At 41.2% G+C, this 16,851-nt stretch overlaps 1 protein-coding gene across 2 annotated transcripts in view; it reads left to right on the top strand.

The window, feature by feature from the left end:
- The first annotated feature begins 2,294 nt into the window (after positions 1–2,294).
- Positions 2,295–16,851, top strand: part of CA8 (carbonic anhydrase 8) — a 60,812-nt gene continuing 46,255 nt past the window's right edge. Inside the window, exons 1-3 of one of the 2 annotated variants that reach the window (XM_040995107.1) lie at positions 2,295–2,566; positions 3,595–3,786; positions 15,537–15,661. In XM_040995107.1, the coding sequence (XP_040851041.1) occupies positions 2,467–2,566; positions 3,595–3,786; positions 15,537–15,661 (417 nt within the window). In that variant the 5' untranslated portion in view covers positions 2,295–2,466. The remainder of the gene's footprint in view (positions 2,567–3,594; positions 3,787–15,536; positions 15,662–16,851) is intronic. The other variant, XM_040995099.1, reaches the window with a different exon arrangement.

Genomic DNA, 16,851 nt, shown 5'->3' on the forward strand with positions numbered 1-16,851 from the left:
TAAATAAATTTTAAACCAAATCAAAAAGTTACCTGTGTATATTTCTGGTTAGAGGGAAATGGATATTTCTGATAAGCTCAGGATGGAAAGTGATTTTATTATTGAGATCCTCTACAGTGTTTCTAAGAGTCTCTTGGCTTGAGATTTGATTCATGTATGAGCATACTTTTAAAAAGAAACCTAAATTAAATTTAAGATAGAAAAAATGTTTCAAGAAAGGAAAAAGAAATAAAATGGTCCATTTAGAAAAACTTCAGTGGAAAGGCTTACTATTTTTTTGGCATTTAAAATATAATTTATCTGAGAGACATAAAGAGGGAGAGAGAAACTTTCCATCTACTAGTTCATTCCCCTGGATGGCCATAATAGACACATCTGGGTTAGACCAAAGCCAAGAATTGGGAAGTCCATTCAGGCCCTCAACATGTATGGCACAGGCCCAAGCAAGTTTGTGGGCCATCATCTGCTGCCCTCCCAGGCCCATTAGCAATGACATGTATTGGAAGCAAAGGGAGCAACCAGGACTTGAACTAAAGCCACAATATGGGATTCTAGCACTGCAAGCGCTGACTTAACCTCATGTGCCACAGTGCCTACTTGGACATTTTTGTCTCCTGTCCTTTACTGCCTACTCCATCACTTCCTCATTTTTAGAAATGGATTTCACAGAAGCACAGAATCTAGAGATCTCCATCCTGATTTTAAGAATTAAGTATTTAAAGGATAAAAGGATTTAGGAACAAACTGTTGAAAACTACTAACATATTTTGGTATGTGTACAGAACATTAACACAAATTGTAGTTAAGGTTCAAATTATTGGAGTGTCTTATGCACAGAAAACTTTCAAAATGTGGAGTGAATATATTTAGGAGTTACTGGTATAGCTTTTTAAAAAAGGCCATTTAAAAATGGCCAGGCAGCTCTGGGTTCCATTCCTGGCTCCAGCTCCTGCTTCCTAGAGCAGATCTGGCAGATTCTCGGATGCAGTGGCTGTGGTCCAAGCCCCTGCCACCCGTGTGGAAGACTGGAATTGCATTTCCTGTTCTTGGCTTTGGACTAGGCTGCTGTGTCTGGCTGCTTTCTTTCTTTTTCTTTCTTTTTCTTCCTTTTCTTTCCTTTCTTTTCTTTCTTTCTTTCTTTCTTTCTTTCTTTCTTTCCTTTCTTTCTTTCTTTCTTTCTTTCTTTCTTTCTTTCTTTCTTTCTTTCTTTCTTTCTTTCTTTCTTTCTTTCTTTCTCTCTCTCTCTCTCCCTTCCTTCCTTCCTTCCTTCCTTCCTTTTTTTTTTTTTTTTTGAGGACAGTTGCTGGAGGCAGGTGGGGAGAACCAGTTGGGAGGCTCTCTCTCTCTCTCTCTCTCTTTCTCTCCTTCTCCAATATTTAATACATGGAAATGCGGAGAATGGGGGCTGAAGTCCTTACCACCGGACTAGGAAGCATATTGAGGAGGTAACACTCTGACCTCTGTGGATCAGGAAAATTCCTGTTAAGCAATGTGTGCATTTCATTATTTGCACGGTTTTACCAGGTGATTGGGAGCTGTGTACACACAACAAAGCGAGCTGCTAGCAGCACTCCAGGACTCTCAAACTAAAACCAGTCAATCTTTGTTGCCTTTCTCCGCCTCTGTTTCTGAAATTGTGTTTTCTGGTAGAAAAATTCCCTTGGTTGAAAAATTTTCTTCTTTATGTGTTTATAGGAACTAAAGTTTCTTGGAAAATTTCTGCACTCATTCCCACTGTACTATAAGCCGAATTAAAAAGTACTAATAGAAAGATTGCGTTTGGACAAGCCTTTGGCTTTTGTAAAGGCCACTCTCAGCACTTCTCACCCCCTACCCCTAGCTATGGCAACCAACCTCTCTCCACGCCATCACTCCCCTACCCTAACTTTATTATTATTGTTGTGATGATGATGATGATGTTGGTATTTCCTAGAGTTTGTGTGAAGGCAAACAAGAGGAGAAAACTTCTGAGCCGGGCCAGATGCAGAACGTCCTGAGGGCTAACCTTGGACCCCACAGATTCTTGAAAGAAGCATGAGGTGAGACAAGGGGTCCCAGAGAGGGAGCGCCCTGGTAGTGTTGCACCAGCAACAACGCCTCAGCAGGGCAAAGGTTGCAAGCATACAACTGGTATTTCTGTGGGCCCAGTTCCTGCTGTCCTCTCCCCTGGGACCCGGGCCACCGAGAGAAGGGGGCGGATCCTTGCTTGCCAGACACGCCTCCGCTGGGTTTATAATTCGCTGGGCGCAGGCACTCAGAGCTGCTGGCTCGCTCAGCGCACAGCACAGAGACTCCAGACACACTCCTGCCGGTTGCGGGAAAACTCTTGACAGACAGACCACGCACCCCGCAGTCCCGCGCGTCGTGCCGCGGCCTCCGCTAACCCCTGCACTCCAGCCGCCTCTCCCGTGTTCTGGTCCCGCCTGGGCGCAAGCACCGCTGACCTGGGCACCCTGCAGGCTCCCCATGGCTGACCTGAGCTTCATCGAGGATTCCGTGGCCTTCCCAGAAAAGGAGGAGGACGAAGAGGAAGAAGAGGAGGGAGTGGAATGGGGCTATGAGGAAGGTAAGTCGCTGGTCTGGGAGTGCGGGAGCTCTGGGAAGGCGCATCGGTGCTGCTGGGCGCGAGGCTTTGAACGCTGCTTTCTGTCGCGGATTCCAAGCACCCACAAAGTACCAGATTTGTCGCTGGGGTTCCAGTGGCATCCTCACTCTTAAGTGCTTGCGTTTCTAGACAGGAGGCGCTCCGGTGAGGGGTGCTTGCCACCTGCATTAGCGCCCGGGGAGCTGCAGCAGGGTGGACCTTCCTCGTTGGCAGCTGGCAGTTTGCACCTGCTGCAGACCCCACAGTGAATCCTTAAGCCGTGTCTCTACCTGTCCTTTTAAGCATAACACCTTGGACAGATAGCATTAGCACAACTCCCAGCTTCTTTTCTGGTTTAAGTTCTTCGTTAGCAGAAAGCACGTTAGTCTTCTCTTCAAGGAAGCTAGCCACTCTCAGCTTCATGGAAAATATAGCTTAAACCCGAAACTGTGCGACTGGGGCAAAGAGGTCAAATTTTTAAGAAAATTTTGTAGTCATGATTCCTGGACCTGTGGGGTCCCTAATAGAGATAACTGTTCATGCTGATATTTACTACAGATGTTACAAATGCATTTTAGTTACAAAGATTTTATATATGTGGGTTTATCTATGCACACATTCTTTAAAGTACAGTATTTGCATTAATGATAAGAGATGTTTATTCTCTAGCCCCAGACTTAGGTGTTTGGATCTCACAAAGCAGCTGTTAAGTGAACCAATGGGCAGGCAAACTTTTGTGCATTTGTAATATAATCGCTTTAAGATGATTTAAATATCCTAGATTTATAAGTTGTTACATCGTGTGGGCAAATAGCATATTTTATTGGTCCTGGAATTTGTGGCATTTGATAATGGTGAATTATTCAGCAGATGAAAACAGGTATTCACACACATTTACTGCGTTTCATCTGGAAAGACTAGTTGTAATGTCAACTTTTGCATGCTGAATTTTATTGTCACTTGCTGTGTTTTTCGGTGCCCATTTTTGTTGTATCTCACTTTGTTCCTAGGTGTGGAGTGGGGCTTGGTGTTTCCTGATGCTAATGGAGAATACCAGTCTCCTATTAACCTGAATTCCAGAGAAGCTAGGTATGACCCCTCACTGCTGGATGTCCGCCTCTCTCCAAATTATGTGGTGTGCAGAGACTGTGAAGTCACCAACGATGGACACACCATTCAGGTTATCCTGAAGTCAAAATCAGGTATACTCGGAGCTGTGCACGTTCCTTGTCCACTGGAAGTCACAGAACTGAGGAACTCTGCTTTAACTTGTCGGACTTGAAAAGTGCAATGAATATAGCTCTGTTTTTCAGGACAGTTGTGTATGTTATAAAGTGCTATTTTTTTGGGGGGGGGATGTTAGTTTCTGAAAGAATTTTGACAGCATAGGAGGGTGAAATTATGAGGACATCAATCAGTGGTTCTGCTTTTAGACATTCTGGAACCATAGTTTGGTCAGCTTACTCTTTGTGAAATATGAAGAACATGCATGTAGCTGTTTGCTTAAGTGCATTGTCCTAAATTTTTGATTAACTTAAATCTCTTAGATTTTTATAATCAGTGTTTAACTTTGTAATACGAAGGATTAGGGTTTTTTTTTTTTGGCATAATCCTAGTATTCAACACAGACTGTTAAAGTCTACTGTATTAACGTGATAGGAATAATTTTAGGTAACAGCAGTCAAAAAATCCTCTAAATTCTGCTGAAGATTTAAGTGACAAAGCTTCACTTTTGTTTATTCATTGTTATAGCTTCTGCTCTCTTCATCTTGTTTGAGATGGGCTGTGTTTTGAGGAGAACATGTTGGTTAATTATCAAGGAAGCCCGTTTTTGGCTTAAATGTAAGGAAGAGGAAATCAGACAAAAAAAAATTGCATTGTCAGATTTTTCAGAGTGAACAATGACCATCTTTCTCTCTTGGGAAGAATGTAAAATTAGAGATCTTGAAATAGTAGGACATATTTTATAAACATGGAATAACTATGCTTAAGTTAATTTCTAATGGATGGATTTTAGATTTCAAACCGTAGAAATTTTCAGGCTTAGTATATTGGCAACATGGGTACTGATTTTCAATTGTGTATTTTTTATTCATTGTAGATATTTCTGATCTTTAATTTGGAATCCACATTAGTCATGGCCCATTTAGCCTTCCTCACTGTTTTTGGAGCCAAGCTATGGGCATTGTCCAACAGATTCTGGGTTTTATACATACTTATTGGAAGAGATAGTTTGAAATGCAAAGTCAAACATCATATTTTGGTGGGAGTGGTTTATCTAGGATGGGACATTATACTCCCCAAGTGTCACAGTTGGATTAAATTTATACCTCTTAATTCCTTATCATGGAATTAAATTTCATCATATAAGGCCCAAGGGGACATGGAGACAATATTTAAACTGTGATAGTGTCTTTCTCACATCTAATATTTGACTGGAGTTTGCCTGGGATGCCAGACTGCGTTGGAAGTCCCTTTGATGTCATTTGATGATGATGCCATTGTTGGCCTCCAGCTCCCAGTGCTGTGATTTTCCAGAAATGGTGGGGCTTTCCTTTCCAGCTCCCAATGTCCTTTTTCCTTTTCCTCTCTCTGGAAGGTTTTACAGTTCCCTTTGTTTTCAAATTTCACAACTGTTTGGCTTGTGTGGTTCTTTTTCTCAGTCTGTGGTGGATACTGAGTCTTTTCAATCAACCTGTCTTCCATTTCTCAGAAATATATTTGAGAAGATAGATATATTTACCCTGTGCCGCATTGCACAAATGTATAAAATATTATCCTGTAAATATACAGAGTTCTTCTATGCCTCCTAAAGTTTTTTTTTTACAATGATAAAAGTTATGAGCTCAAGATTTGTTCTGAAATTTGTCCAGTTCCACTAAAAAAAGGAAATCTTTATTTTTCAGATTTCTTTTCTAACTTTCTTTCTTTCTTTCTTTCTTGCTTTCTTGCTTTCTTGCTTTCTTGCTTTCTTGCTTTCTTGCTTTCTTGCTTTCTTTTCTTTGAAGGCAGAGTTATAGAGTGAGAGACAAAGAGAGAGCTCTTCCTTCTACTAGTTTGCTCTCCAAATGGCCACAACTGGGACTGTGTCATACAAGCCAGGAGCCTAGAACTCCATCCAGATCAGGTAGTAGGGGACCAAGATCCTGGCCCAAAATCGCTATTTGTTCCCTTTGCAAGCACATTAGCTTAGGACAGGGAGTGGAGCAGCCAGGGACTCAAACTGACACTCATATGGGGTGCCATTGTTACCAGTCATGGCTTAACCTACTGTGCCACAATACAGACTCCCCTCTCTGAAAAGGAAATTTTCATTTTTTTTCTGTATTATTTAATTGATTTCTATCTTTTCATCTTTTTCTTCTCTTTTGGTTGCTCCTACTTTCTCTTTGCTTTTTAAAAAATTTGTTTTCTACTTTCCGGTAGACTCTCCTAACTTATATGTTTATCTTTCAATCTTAATATTGAACATTTTTTTCCTTTATTTTATGACACAGTTTAATAGGCATTAGTATTTTAGATACAGCTTAGTATTGAACTTTTAAAAATGATTTATTTATTTGAAAAGCAGAGCAACAGAAAGGGAGTGGAAAAGACAAAAAGAGAATTTTCCATCTCTTGGTTTGCTACTCAATTAGCAACAATGAAGTCTGGAGCCTGAAACGACATAACCCAAGTACTTTGACCATCTTCTGCTGTTTTCCTAGGTGTATTAGCAGGGGCTGGGTTAGAAGCAGAGCAGCTGGGATTTAACCAGCACTGATACATGAGATGTTAGAGTGGAAATATCAGTTTAACTTGCTGTAGCACAAAATAGACCCCTCTTGAATTTTTAATTTCTGCTTTCATATTTTTTACTTTCTAAAATAAAAAGAAACAAATTTAAAATAATTTCTAGAATAAAAAGTATGCATATTTTACAATGTTTAAAAATGTAGCATCCAGTATTTATTTTGTGAATGGAGGATCCTTTTTCCCCTCTCTATTAAATCTGTCTATATATCTGTTTATTCTGATTTCATTCCTCTCTGAAGACACCAAAAAATATTTACAGAAGATGGAATAAAAGAAGTTCATTTTAATGAAGAACATGTCATTTACTAATGTGAAGGCTCTTTAGAAAGTTTATGGAAAATGTGTATAATGAAAATTATATAAAGATTAAATATTTTGTACTAAAAGCTTATCTTATTCTGTTTCCATGAACTTAAAACACCTTATTCATTGATTTTTAAAAGCAGAGAGAGTGAGAGTGTAATATATATATATATATGCTGGTGGAGTCTAGACTCAGAAACTGGTTCTCCCAAATGTCCACAATAGTTTGGTCTGGTACAGGTTAAAGGCAGAATCTAGAACTCCATCAGCATCTAGGAACTTGGGCCATCTGCTAGTATTGGCCCAGGTGCATTATCAGGGGGTTGGATTGCAAGTGAAGCATCTGGAAATTGAAAAGATGCTCCTGTATGGGGTGCATTGTCATAAGCAGTGGGTTAACTTACTTAACCACAATGCCAGCCCCTCCACAAACTTTTTGAAACACCCTTATTATTTTTTGTCTCTTTCATTCATTTTCTAGATAACAGCTCAAAATGTCTCATGGTCTTTGACTTGTTATTCATGTTTAGAATGAGTCTGAAAAGGTCTGGAGCACCGTACATCATTGGCAGGGATTGGGGTCTGGTTACCTTCACAGTAATGTCCTTAGACAAGGTCCTGGCCATGTTGTTAGCAGCTGACATCAGCTCCTCTGGGTTTGCCTGTTTGGTGTTGGTGTTTTTGTCTCTTTGTTATGCTTTGGAGGGAAAGTATTTTGGCTCATACCTGCATGCCACATTCTGGTTGCTGGCCACAGACAGCAGAGAGTGGTATACCTAGATAGGTATGCCTACATTGCCTTCATCTTCTAAGAGATGACTAGTCATGGTCAATGGGATCATGAAGTATAGCTACTGCCTTTAGAGACATGAAATCCATTTCTCCATGTAGCAGTTTCCTGCGGTATCTCATATTCTGAAGTATCTAATGCCCGCACCTCCTGAATCTTCCCTGCTGCCTTAGAGAACTCAATTGTATAACACAATACCTTAGGCTGAGTAATCCATTAATCATAGAAATTGATTTCTTATGGTTTTCTGTGCCTGGGGAAGACTGCTTTCTGCACTGAAGAGCGTGTCTTGCTGTTGCCTTATCACATGATGGAGGGGACAAGGGGCCAGACGGGCCCCCTCAGTCCATTTATGGGCACTAATCACCCTCTGATGACCTTCCTCTTCATACTTCTGCCTTACGGATGAAGTATGCATGTGAGGCATGGAGGGCCACAGGCATTCAGTCCACAACACCTAGGTTCTGGGAATGGGATTGCCTGTCTGTTGCAACCTCCTTCTTTACTGAAGTTACTTATCTGTCTCTGTTTGCACTTACTAACCAGCTGGAGAGCCTATTCTGATGATTTTTGTCATTTCATTTCTACTCTTATTTCACACCCCAGATGCCCTGAGTGCCAGGGTGGGGTGAGGACTGAAGCCAGAAACTGGGACTTCAAAGTGGTTCTTCCATGTGAGTGATTGGAGCACGTATCCCCTGAGCCGTCGCTGCTGCTTCCCAGGGTGTTCTTTAGCACAAAGCTGGAGTTAGTAGCCGAGAGCCAGGTATCAAACCCAGGTACTCCAGTATAGGATGTAGCCATCTTAATTGCCAAGCCAAATTCTTGCCCTGGTAATAACTTGATTTTTTTTTTTAAGACTTACTTTATTTGAAAGGAACAGTACACAGAGAAGGAAAGGCAGAGAGGGCTTCCATGTGCTGGCTCATTACTCAAATGGCTTCAATGACCAGGGATGTTCCAGGCTGAAGCTAGAAACTTCTTCTGGGTCTCCCATGTGGGTACAGGGACTCAAGATTTGGGCCATTTTCTGTTGCTTTCCTTAGGACTTAAGAGCGCACTGGATCTGAAGTGGAGCAGTATGGACTTGAACTGGTGACTACTTGGGGTGTTGGAATTGCAGCAGGTGGCTTAACCTCTTACACTAAATACCAACTTGATAATGACATTTTTAATGGGCCATGGGCGTAGAAGAAATTAGGGTAGGTCACCTTTGCCCACCATCATAACCTATTGCACAAACTTTATTCAGAAAATTTTACTTCTGGTTCTTAGTAATTCTTAATATTAGATTTAGGTTTGATAATTATGAGTATTAATCACACATTTTTTTTCCCACAAAACATGACAACATTGTGAGGTACTTCTTAGCAACCTTTCTGACTTAAAAATGAAGTTTTCAAAAAGCATCTTTGAAATTATTTTTACTAAAGAAGAGGTGGAATAGTTTTTCATTTATGTGAATTTTTGGAGTTGACTTTCCTTATAATTATGTCTTTTTTGTCACCTAGATTTTGGGGCCTTGAATTATCTGGAGTGCTGATATTGGTGTGCTTTATTTCGCAGGAGTTTTACCATACCAGTATCCATCCTGATGCTGAGTTAAATTAAAAAAAATAATAAATGCTTCTGCATGCCTGTGAGAGCATCTTTTTTGTTAAAGATTTATTTGTTTTTATTGGAAAGGCAGATTTACAGATACAAGGAGAGAAAGAGTGATAGATCCTCCATCCGGCTGGAGCTGAGCCAATCCAAAGCCAGGAGCCAGGAAGCTTCTGCTGGGTGTCCCACGTGGGTGCAGGGTCCCAAGGCTTTGGGCTGTCCTCGACTGCTTTCCCATGCCACCAGCAGGGAGCTGGATGGGAAATGGAGCTGCCAGGATATGAACTGGTGCCTATATGGGATCAAGGATGCAAATATGCAAGGCAAAGGCTTTAGCCACTAGGCTATTGTACTGTGCCCCTGTTGCTGAATTTTAAAGGCAGAATTAGCGGGAGAGAAATAAATTTTCCATATGTTGTTTCACTGTATTAATGGGCTACAATGGCCCAAGTGTGGTCAGTCCAAAACCAGGAGCCAGTAGCTTCTGGGTCTCCTACTTGGTGCAAGGGTCCACATTCCTGGGCCATTTTAAACTACTTTCCCGTATACATGAGCATGCAGATGGATTGGAAGTGACACAGCCAGGTCATGACCAGCACTCATAGCTTTACCTGCTATGCTGCATGTTGGACCCAAATAATTCTTCCTTTTGTTTGTTTTTCAAAGATTTATCTTGAAGATTTATTTTATTTATTTAAAAGGCAAAGTGATAGGGATACAGAGAGAAAGTTTCCATCTGCTGGTTAATTTCCCAAATGTATGCAATAGCCAGGACTGGACCGGGCTGAAGCCAGAAGCCTGAAACTCCATCCAAATATCCCACAAGGATGGCAGAAATCCAGGCACTTGGGCCATCATCCACAGCCTTCCCAGATGCGTTATTGGAGAGCTGAACTGGAACAGAGAAGTCAGGACTCATATCACTAGTCATATGGTATGTTGATGTAGTAGGTTGGTGTCTTAACCCGCTACACCACAGTGTCAGCCTGATTTATTCATTTTAAAGACAGGCTGATAGAGTGGGAGATACAGACAGAAAAAGAGAGATGGAATCTTTTATCTTCAGATGAATGCAAAGGGCATGGCTGGATCCAGGCTGAAGCTGTGAGCCAGGAATTTCATTCTCATCTTCTGTATGGGTGGCAGAAACCCAAGCACTTGGTTCATCACTTGAAGCTTTCTCAGGCCTATATCAGGATTCTGGATAGGAAGTAGAGCAGCTAGGACTAAAATCAGCACTCTAATGTGGGACGCTGGCATTGCGAGCTGTGACTTAACCTGCTGTGCCACAATGCTGTCCCCAATACTTAAATATGAAGTAAAACTCATCTGTGCTTCTAAGGCTTTTAATATTAGAAAAGAGGGCTAATTAGTACTATTTTTGGGATGTTCCACAAATGCACTTGGGACTCTTCCCAGTTTAGTCTGAGGTTAAGCCATCTGTAAGACTATGAAGAGTGAATGATTTGGGCTTTTGGATCCTACTGGAGACTAGTGTGGGACACTGGTGCTGGCTCCCCTTTGTGTTGGCATTGAGCCTGCAGCAGGCTATGTCTCCTGGGCTATGATAATAACTTCCTAATTGGCCAGGTCTGCCCCTTTGCAATACCAGTGTGTGTACAGGCCCTGCAGTAGCATTTAAAATGCAAATATGATCATGCTAGTGCCTTGCTGGGTAAACTCAAGCCCCAGGCTCCTGATGCCCACATCATGACCCTTGTAACTTCTCAGTTTTTCTGTTGGAACACAGTTGTGCCACTGCATTTGCTCGGAGTTTGCAGATCTCCGTTTCTTCTCTCTATTCTGAATGCACGTGCTCCTTTTTCTTAGCAGTCTCTTTACTCAGCACATCCCTGAAACATGGCCCATTGACTTTCTGATCCTCACTGATTTTCTGGCCTGGTCCTTGCTGAGTGTCTTCCGTGGCCTGTGCACTTTTCCTGATGTGTTCTATTTATAGACTATTCCATGTCCTTCCTCACACACTGAGAACATCTGGCTCACCGTGAGACTGGATTCTTTATCTCTGCATGGATGTGCTGTGGGTGGGGAAGCTTTTGGCTTACGTGCTGAACTTGTCTTCAGCAAAGGACTCTAGGTGCTTAGGTCAATTTAGGTAAGTGTGTGTACTTCAAGTCCATGGAGAGTCCTCAGATTTTTCAGGAGCTTCTGGCTCTTTCTATTTCAAAGTCATAATGGCTGTGATTTGGAGCAGTTAAGGAAATGGTGGTAGCAATAGTGACATCCATGCATGGTCTTTCTATAAGTTCTTTATTACAAGGAAACCTCATATGTCATCACCACAAATTTAATTATGTTTTTACTGAAACTAACGATGTTACAGTTTGTGTGGTTGCCCTGTTGCAACCAAATGTCATTCAGAAAAATTTGATATTCATAAGGCAGGAAAGTGTACCCCTTTTGGTATGACTGCTTTCCTTATTTTTTAGATATATAAATGCCATAAACATGGAGAAGCATATCGTAAGAGGATATTGCCAGCTGGATAAAACAAAGCTGCTATTTATTTTTAGTCTGTAAACACCATCAGTTTTAGAGGATGAACAGCTATGCTTTTACCTGGAAGCTTATGAAACTCTGAACTCAGTATTCCTCATTTTTTTTATGACCTTGCTCATCCGTATGATTATAGTGTGGTTTAACTTTGGATTATGTATCTGCAGCAGAAGTTAAAGATGCCCAGTGCCTGCTTCCTGTCTGAAAGCCAGCTCTGTGTCATCTCTCGCAGGAGGACTAGGCCTGGGCGGAATGCTTCCTCTCTCTGTTCACTTCAACCTTAGAGGATGTGAGATCCATGAAGAGATTGGTGTTCTTGAAATGTGACTTTATTGAGCATAGTGATATCACGGCTAATACACCTGCCTTGTAGATACCGAGTGTAATTCACAGTGCTTGGTTCTCAACAGTGCCTGCAATTGCATATCACCCCAGAAGGATTTAAGATCCACGAGACTGTGTTGTCAGAATCAGTGCATTCTAGACACTTGTCACAGTGTAGTAGATGATAATCTATGGATGGATCCCTTTGGGACTTGAACTTCTTCTGATCCAAACCTGGATCTGCATGGTCTGATTCTGGTGGTTTACATGTATGTGCTGGCTGTTTTCCCATTAAATTAAGGACTTCATTGCTGTTGAAGAAATACTGGACATTGGTCATGTGTGTAATGTGGTTTTTTATTTTACATTTTGTTTTTATTTACTTTAAAGTCAAAAATATAGTCAGAGAGGGAGAGCTAGAGAGATGATCCATCTGGTCTACCATGTAGGAGACAGGGGCCCAAGTACTCAGACCATCATCTGTTTCTTCCCGCTTCCAAGGTTCATTAGCAGGAAACTGGATCAGAAGAGTAGTAACTGAGACTCTAGGACTCAAATCTGCACTCCAATACTCAATGCAAGCAGCAGCTTGCTGTGCTATACCACAACACTGGTCTCAGAGACTAGTGTTCTGCAGCTTGATATTTTCCTGGTTCCCTGAAATCGCTGTCAGGGCAAAGACCAGTTGTAGCATTCATGACAAAGAAAGTGCTGGGCCACATCTCTGATAGTTTAAGATTGTCTGTCTGTGTGTGTGTGTGTGTGTGTGTGTGTATGTAGGGGTGTCAGGACGAACACTGCAATCACTCCCATTTCATGTGAGCTTCCTTTCATGATACTCTTGTGTGTTCTCAGCAGTGTGGGCCTGAGCCTCTTCTAAAACAATTTTCCCCTTTCTTTAAAAAGTAGCATTTACAGAGCTCACCCTGAAGCTGTGCCTGTCAAGGGTCATGTTGTTGTTGTGTGTGAAAGGCATGTTTTCTTGTCCTGACGCTTTAGGCTGTACTGTGTCCTGAAATTTAGAGCCATCTTTCCCATTTTCCTTTTTGGTTTGGGCAGTGGGGTATGCATTGGGTAAACTCATGGTCTCCTTCCTGATTTTGCTTAAAACCAAGCTTGGGCGGCCAAGGGAAGGAGTGAGTTGGGAAGACTGTTCAGAAATTGGCACTCTGGCGGAAAGAAAAACATCTCATACTTCTCCAATCCACAAAATGGATGTTTATCCAGCGGGGAGTGGGGTGAGCCTTTACTGCACACTCGAGTATCTGTAGCCTGTTTGATCTAGGTGTTTAAAAAAAAAAATTGGAGTGTCCTGGGAAAGATGAAGTATGGTGGGCCAAAGAGTGGAGGCATAGAGAAGCCACTGTTTTCAGCTCACACTCACAGATTCTGAAATTTGAGTCAGCAGACTGGGACGTGGGTCAGAAGATTCAAAGTTCCAGGCTTTGTCCTGGGTTTGCCAACTGGGTGACGGGGCAGGTCATGCTCAGCCCCTCTCAGCCCACTTTTCTTCCCTGTCCATGGGGATGTCAGCACTGATGCCTTGGAATGGGGGTGTGACCTAAATCAGGCCCACACCAGGAAAGACATGCCAATCTATGAGAATGTTTTCTGAGAGTCTATACGTCTTGCCTCCTCTCTGATGTCAGGTTCATCGAGCTCAAAAATTAAAACCGCTTCTTGCTGTGCATGCTTTTTTTTTTTCGTTGTGCTGGTACAAAGTTTAGGATCAAATCAAATTTTCAGGATATGCTTAGTGCAGTTCTCATGACCTTCGTTTTGTGTGATAGCCCCTTATCTACCATGTGCCTTGTATTTCCTAATATGTGGTCTCTGGCTGTGTTATATGTAACTGGTTACAACCAACTCAAAATTATTTTTAAAGCAAGTTACTCAATGGAGAATTAACCTAGCAAATAAATTATGCTGCACCAGTTTGCATTCTGTTCCTTTGGGATTGAGGGTAAGAATGGATGACAAAACTCTCTCTAGAGAGATGTTTGAGCTCTGTTATTAGCTCCTTAAAGTCAGTCCAACTATGAACAAGAATCTGTTTCAAAGAACCCAAATTGAGGGTGGGAGTGGAGTTGAATTTTGTTGGCTACTTGATTAAAAATAACCTAAACTTCTTGGCTGAAACTGATTATAGTTGGAAGTTTCTAGAGGAAAAATGCCCTGAATGAAACAAACCTTGTGTTGAAATTATTTCAGGCATTTCCATATGTTACTGAAGTGTGTTCACAGAAAGTATTTTATTGCTTTGGGGAAGATTCTTGTATAGGTGTATTTCGTGTTATCCTTTAGGGTGTCCTGGTTTGGGGCAGTGTTCTGGGTTACATCCAGAAAAGGGAAATAGAGACAGGGCCCTGTGGATTGATATTAATATTTTGAGCAGCATTTATATTTTCTCATAATTTTGCTTTTTTTGAATTGTGCGTGATGCCGAATGATTTCCTCTTTCACATGTCTGATTTCATTGTTGCTTGAGTTAAGACTAGTTGTCTTTATGAATCCTTTCATTAGTTTATGTACCCATTGTTTAAATGAAGAGCTTTCTAGTACAAATTGCTGTTCTGCAAACAGTTAATGAATTGATAATTTTGTAGAAAATTGTTAGTTGGTTCTGAGACCCAAGTTACATTTTTCTTAAGGTTGTTTTCATCTTCTGGAAAAAGAGTGACAGGAAAGAGAGAGGTCTTTTATTTACTGGTTCACTCCACAAATACCTAATATAGGCAGGGCTGGGTTAACCTTAAGCCAGGCGCGTCAAACTCCATTTGTGTTTACTGTATGGGTAGAAGGGACCCAAGCTTTTGAACCATCATTTGTTGACTTCCTGGATGCATTAGCAAGAAGCTGGGTCAAAGTGGAATAGCTAGGACCTGAACAGGCACCTCAAGGTGCTAGAACATAGCACCTGCTCTTTAGTTCATTTCTATCTCTTGATCAATATTAAATCTATGTCTTGGGGAGCAATTTGTCTTCCTGCCTACCTGAAGACTAAAAGAGTATAAGTTAATATACATATTGCTACTGAGTTACTTTACTTGCTTATTTGTTTATCTAGCTATTTTTTTAACTCATATTGTTTCTATGTGGCCAGTACAAACATTCCAGCCAAAGCTAAATAAGTAGGTGTACTGCTCAAGTGTGAGCATTCGACCTACTCGTGAAGACGCCTATTAGAATTCTTGTATCTGGTATCCCAGTGCCTGGGTTTGCATCTTTGTGCTGGATCCTAATTCCAGATTCCTGCCAGGCCACAGCTTGGGGGACAGCAGTAACGGCTCAAGCGATTGTATTCTTGCCATTTATGTGGGAGACTCAGACTTAGTTCTTACCTCCTGATTTCAGGACCAGCCCACCTCCTGCTGTTGTAGGCATTTGGGAAATGAAATAGCAGGTGAATCTCTCTGTGTATGTCTTTGCTGCTTGAAAAAATAAATGAAAATAAATAAGAAAGAAGTATACATCATAGTTATGGTATATTGTTCATTTTAGCTTTGTGAATTTATTCTTCAGAGCTCATGTGAACTACTTGCCAAAAAAGCCTCTAATGTTTATAATGCTGTGCTAATGAATTTGTGAATGTAATACAGTAAAATTTATTTTCTTTTTCAGTTCTGTCGGGAGGACCATTGCCTCAGGGGCATGAATTTGAGTTGTATGAAGTTAGATTTCACTGGGGAAGAGAAAACCAGCGCGGTTCTGAGCACACGGTTAATTTCAAAGCTTTTCCCATGGAGGTAAAATGATGAATCATCTTTTAAAAATTTTGCTGTCTAAGTAAAGTGTTTAGTGATTTACCTTTTTGGGTTTAGTTTAAAAGTTGATGAATAGCTCTTAAATTTTGTCAATTTATATGAAGATTAAAATGAAGTCGTTTATGTAAATGTAAGCTTGGGGCACCCTTTGAAGCTTCCGTTCAATGAGCTTGGAATGTGCACATGAGCAATTGGCCATAAAGGCAATCTACATGATTAAGCTTCCTCTTTACTCTTATGAGTGTTGTAAAATTCTGCTGCTTATGCAGAGTCAGTAGGTGCTGTGAATAGGTGATGAGCAGGAAGTTAATAACTTTTGGAGAAATCTCAGTAGTGATAGAAATCATTTAACATTGGCAGGGTGGTTGTATTCATCCTGAACCACTTGGTGAAAAGAGAGATTTTGAGTTACTCTTGGGGCTCTCCTGCTCTGTTCCTTCTCCGGTCAGTTGAAATCTAGGTCTCCTTTGGGACTTTTCCCAAGTTCTTTCTCCAGATGGCATATATTTGTCCCTCTCTGTGTTCCCAGCATACTTGCTATGTGTCTGTCATGGCAATGATCCCACAGATGGACTTTTCCTGACCAATGGGTATTTCTCATGGATTATGGGCTATGGAAGACAGGGTCTACCTCTCATTGTACTATTTACTCCTGTCACTCAGTCCATTGCCAGGCATACTGTGGATAAACAATCAGTTCTGGTATAGTACAGGGGATGTCTCTGGTTGCATAGGTCTCATTTATGCCTCTTTCCATAAAGAACCTAAGGTTTTCTAGAAAGTCACACTTCTGGGAAGTGTCAAGTGTACTAATGGGAACAACTGGAGAATGTTGGTCCTCTGTCTTCTGCCATTAGCATCCCCACGTATTTACTGAATGTTAAATAAAGAATTGGTCATGCTTGGAGCTCACACCTGGTACTGTTGTGGTGACTGGAAATCATGACTGATTACTTTATATGAATAAAGTCATGGGAAAAGTCAAACTAAGATAGGTTGAAAAGACTAGGATTTTAAAAGGCTTAGTGGGGAAATCTTCATGCCTTGGCTTTCGAGATACTGTTTTCTTGATACTTGGAGACATTCTCTCATTTACTGCATTGAAGCAATTCTGTGTCACCCTGGCTACTGCCTCTTTCATAGTGATCTTGAGAATGAAGAGTTTACCCGAG

This window comes from Ochotona curzoniae, unplaced genomic scaffold (assembly GCF_017591425.1).
Source record: "Ochotona curzoniae isolate NIBS_2020 unplaced genomic scaffold, NIBS_Ocur_1.0 contig_1071, whole genome shotgun sequence".
NCBI classification, from domain to species: Eukaryota; Metazoa; Chordata; class Mammalia; order Lagomorpha; family Ochotonidae; genus Ochotona; species Ochotona curzoniae.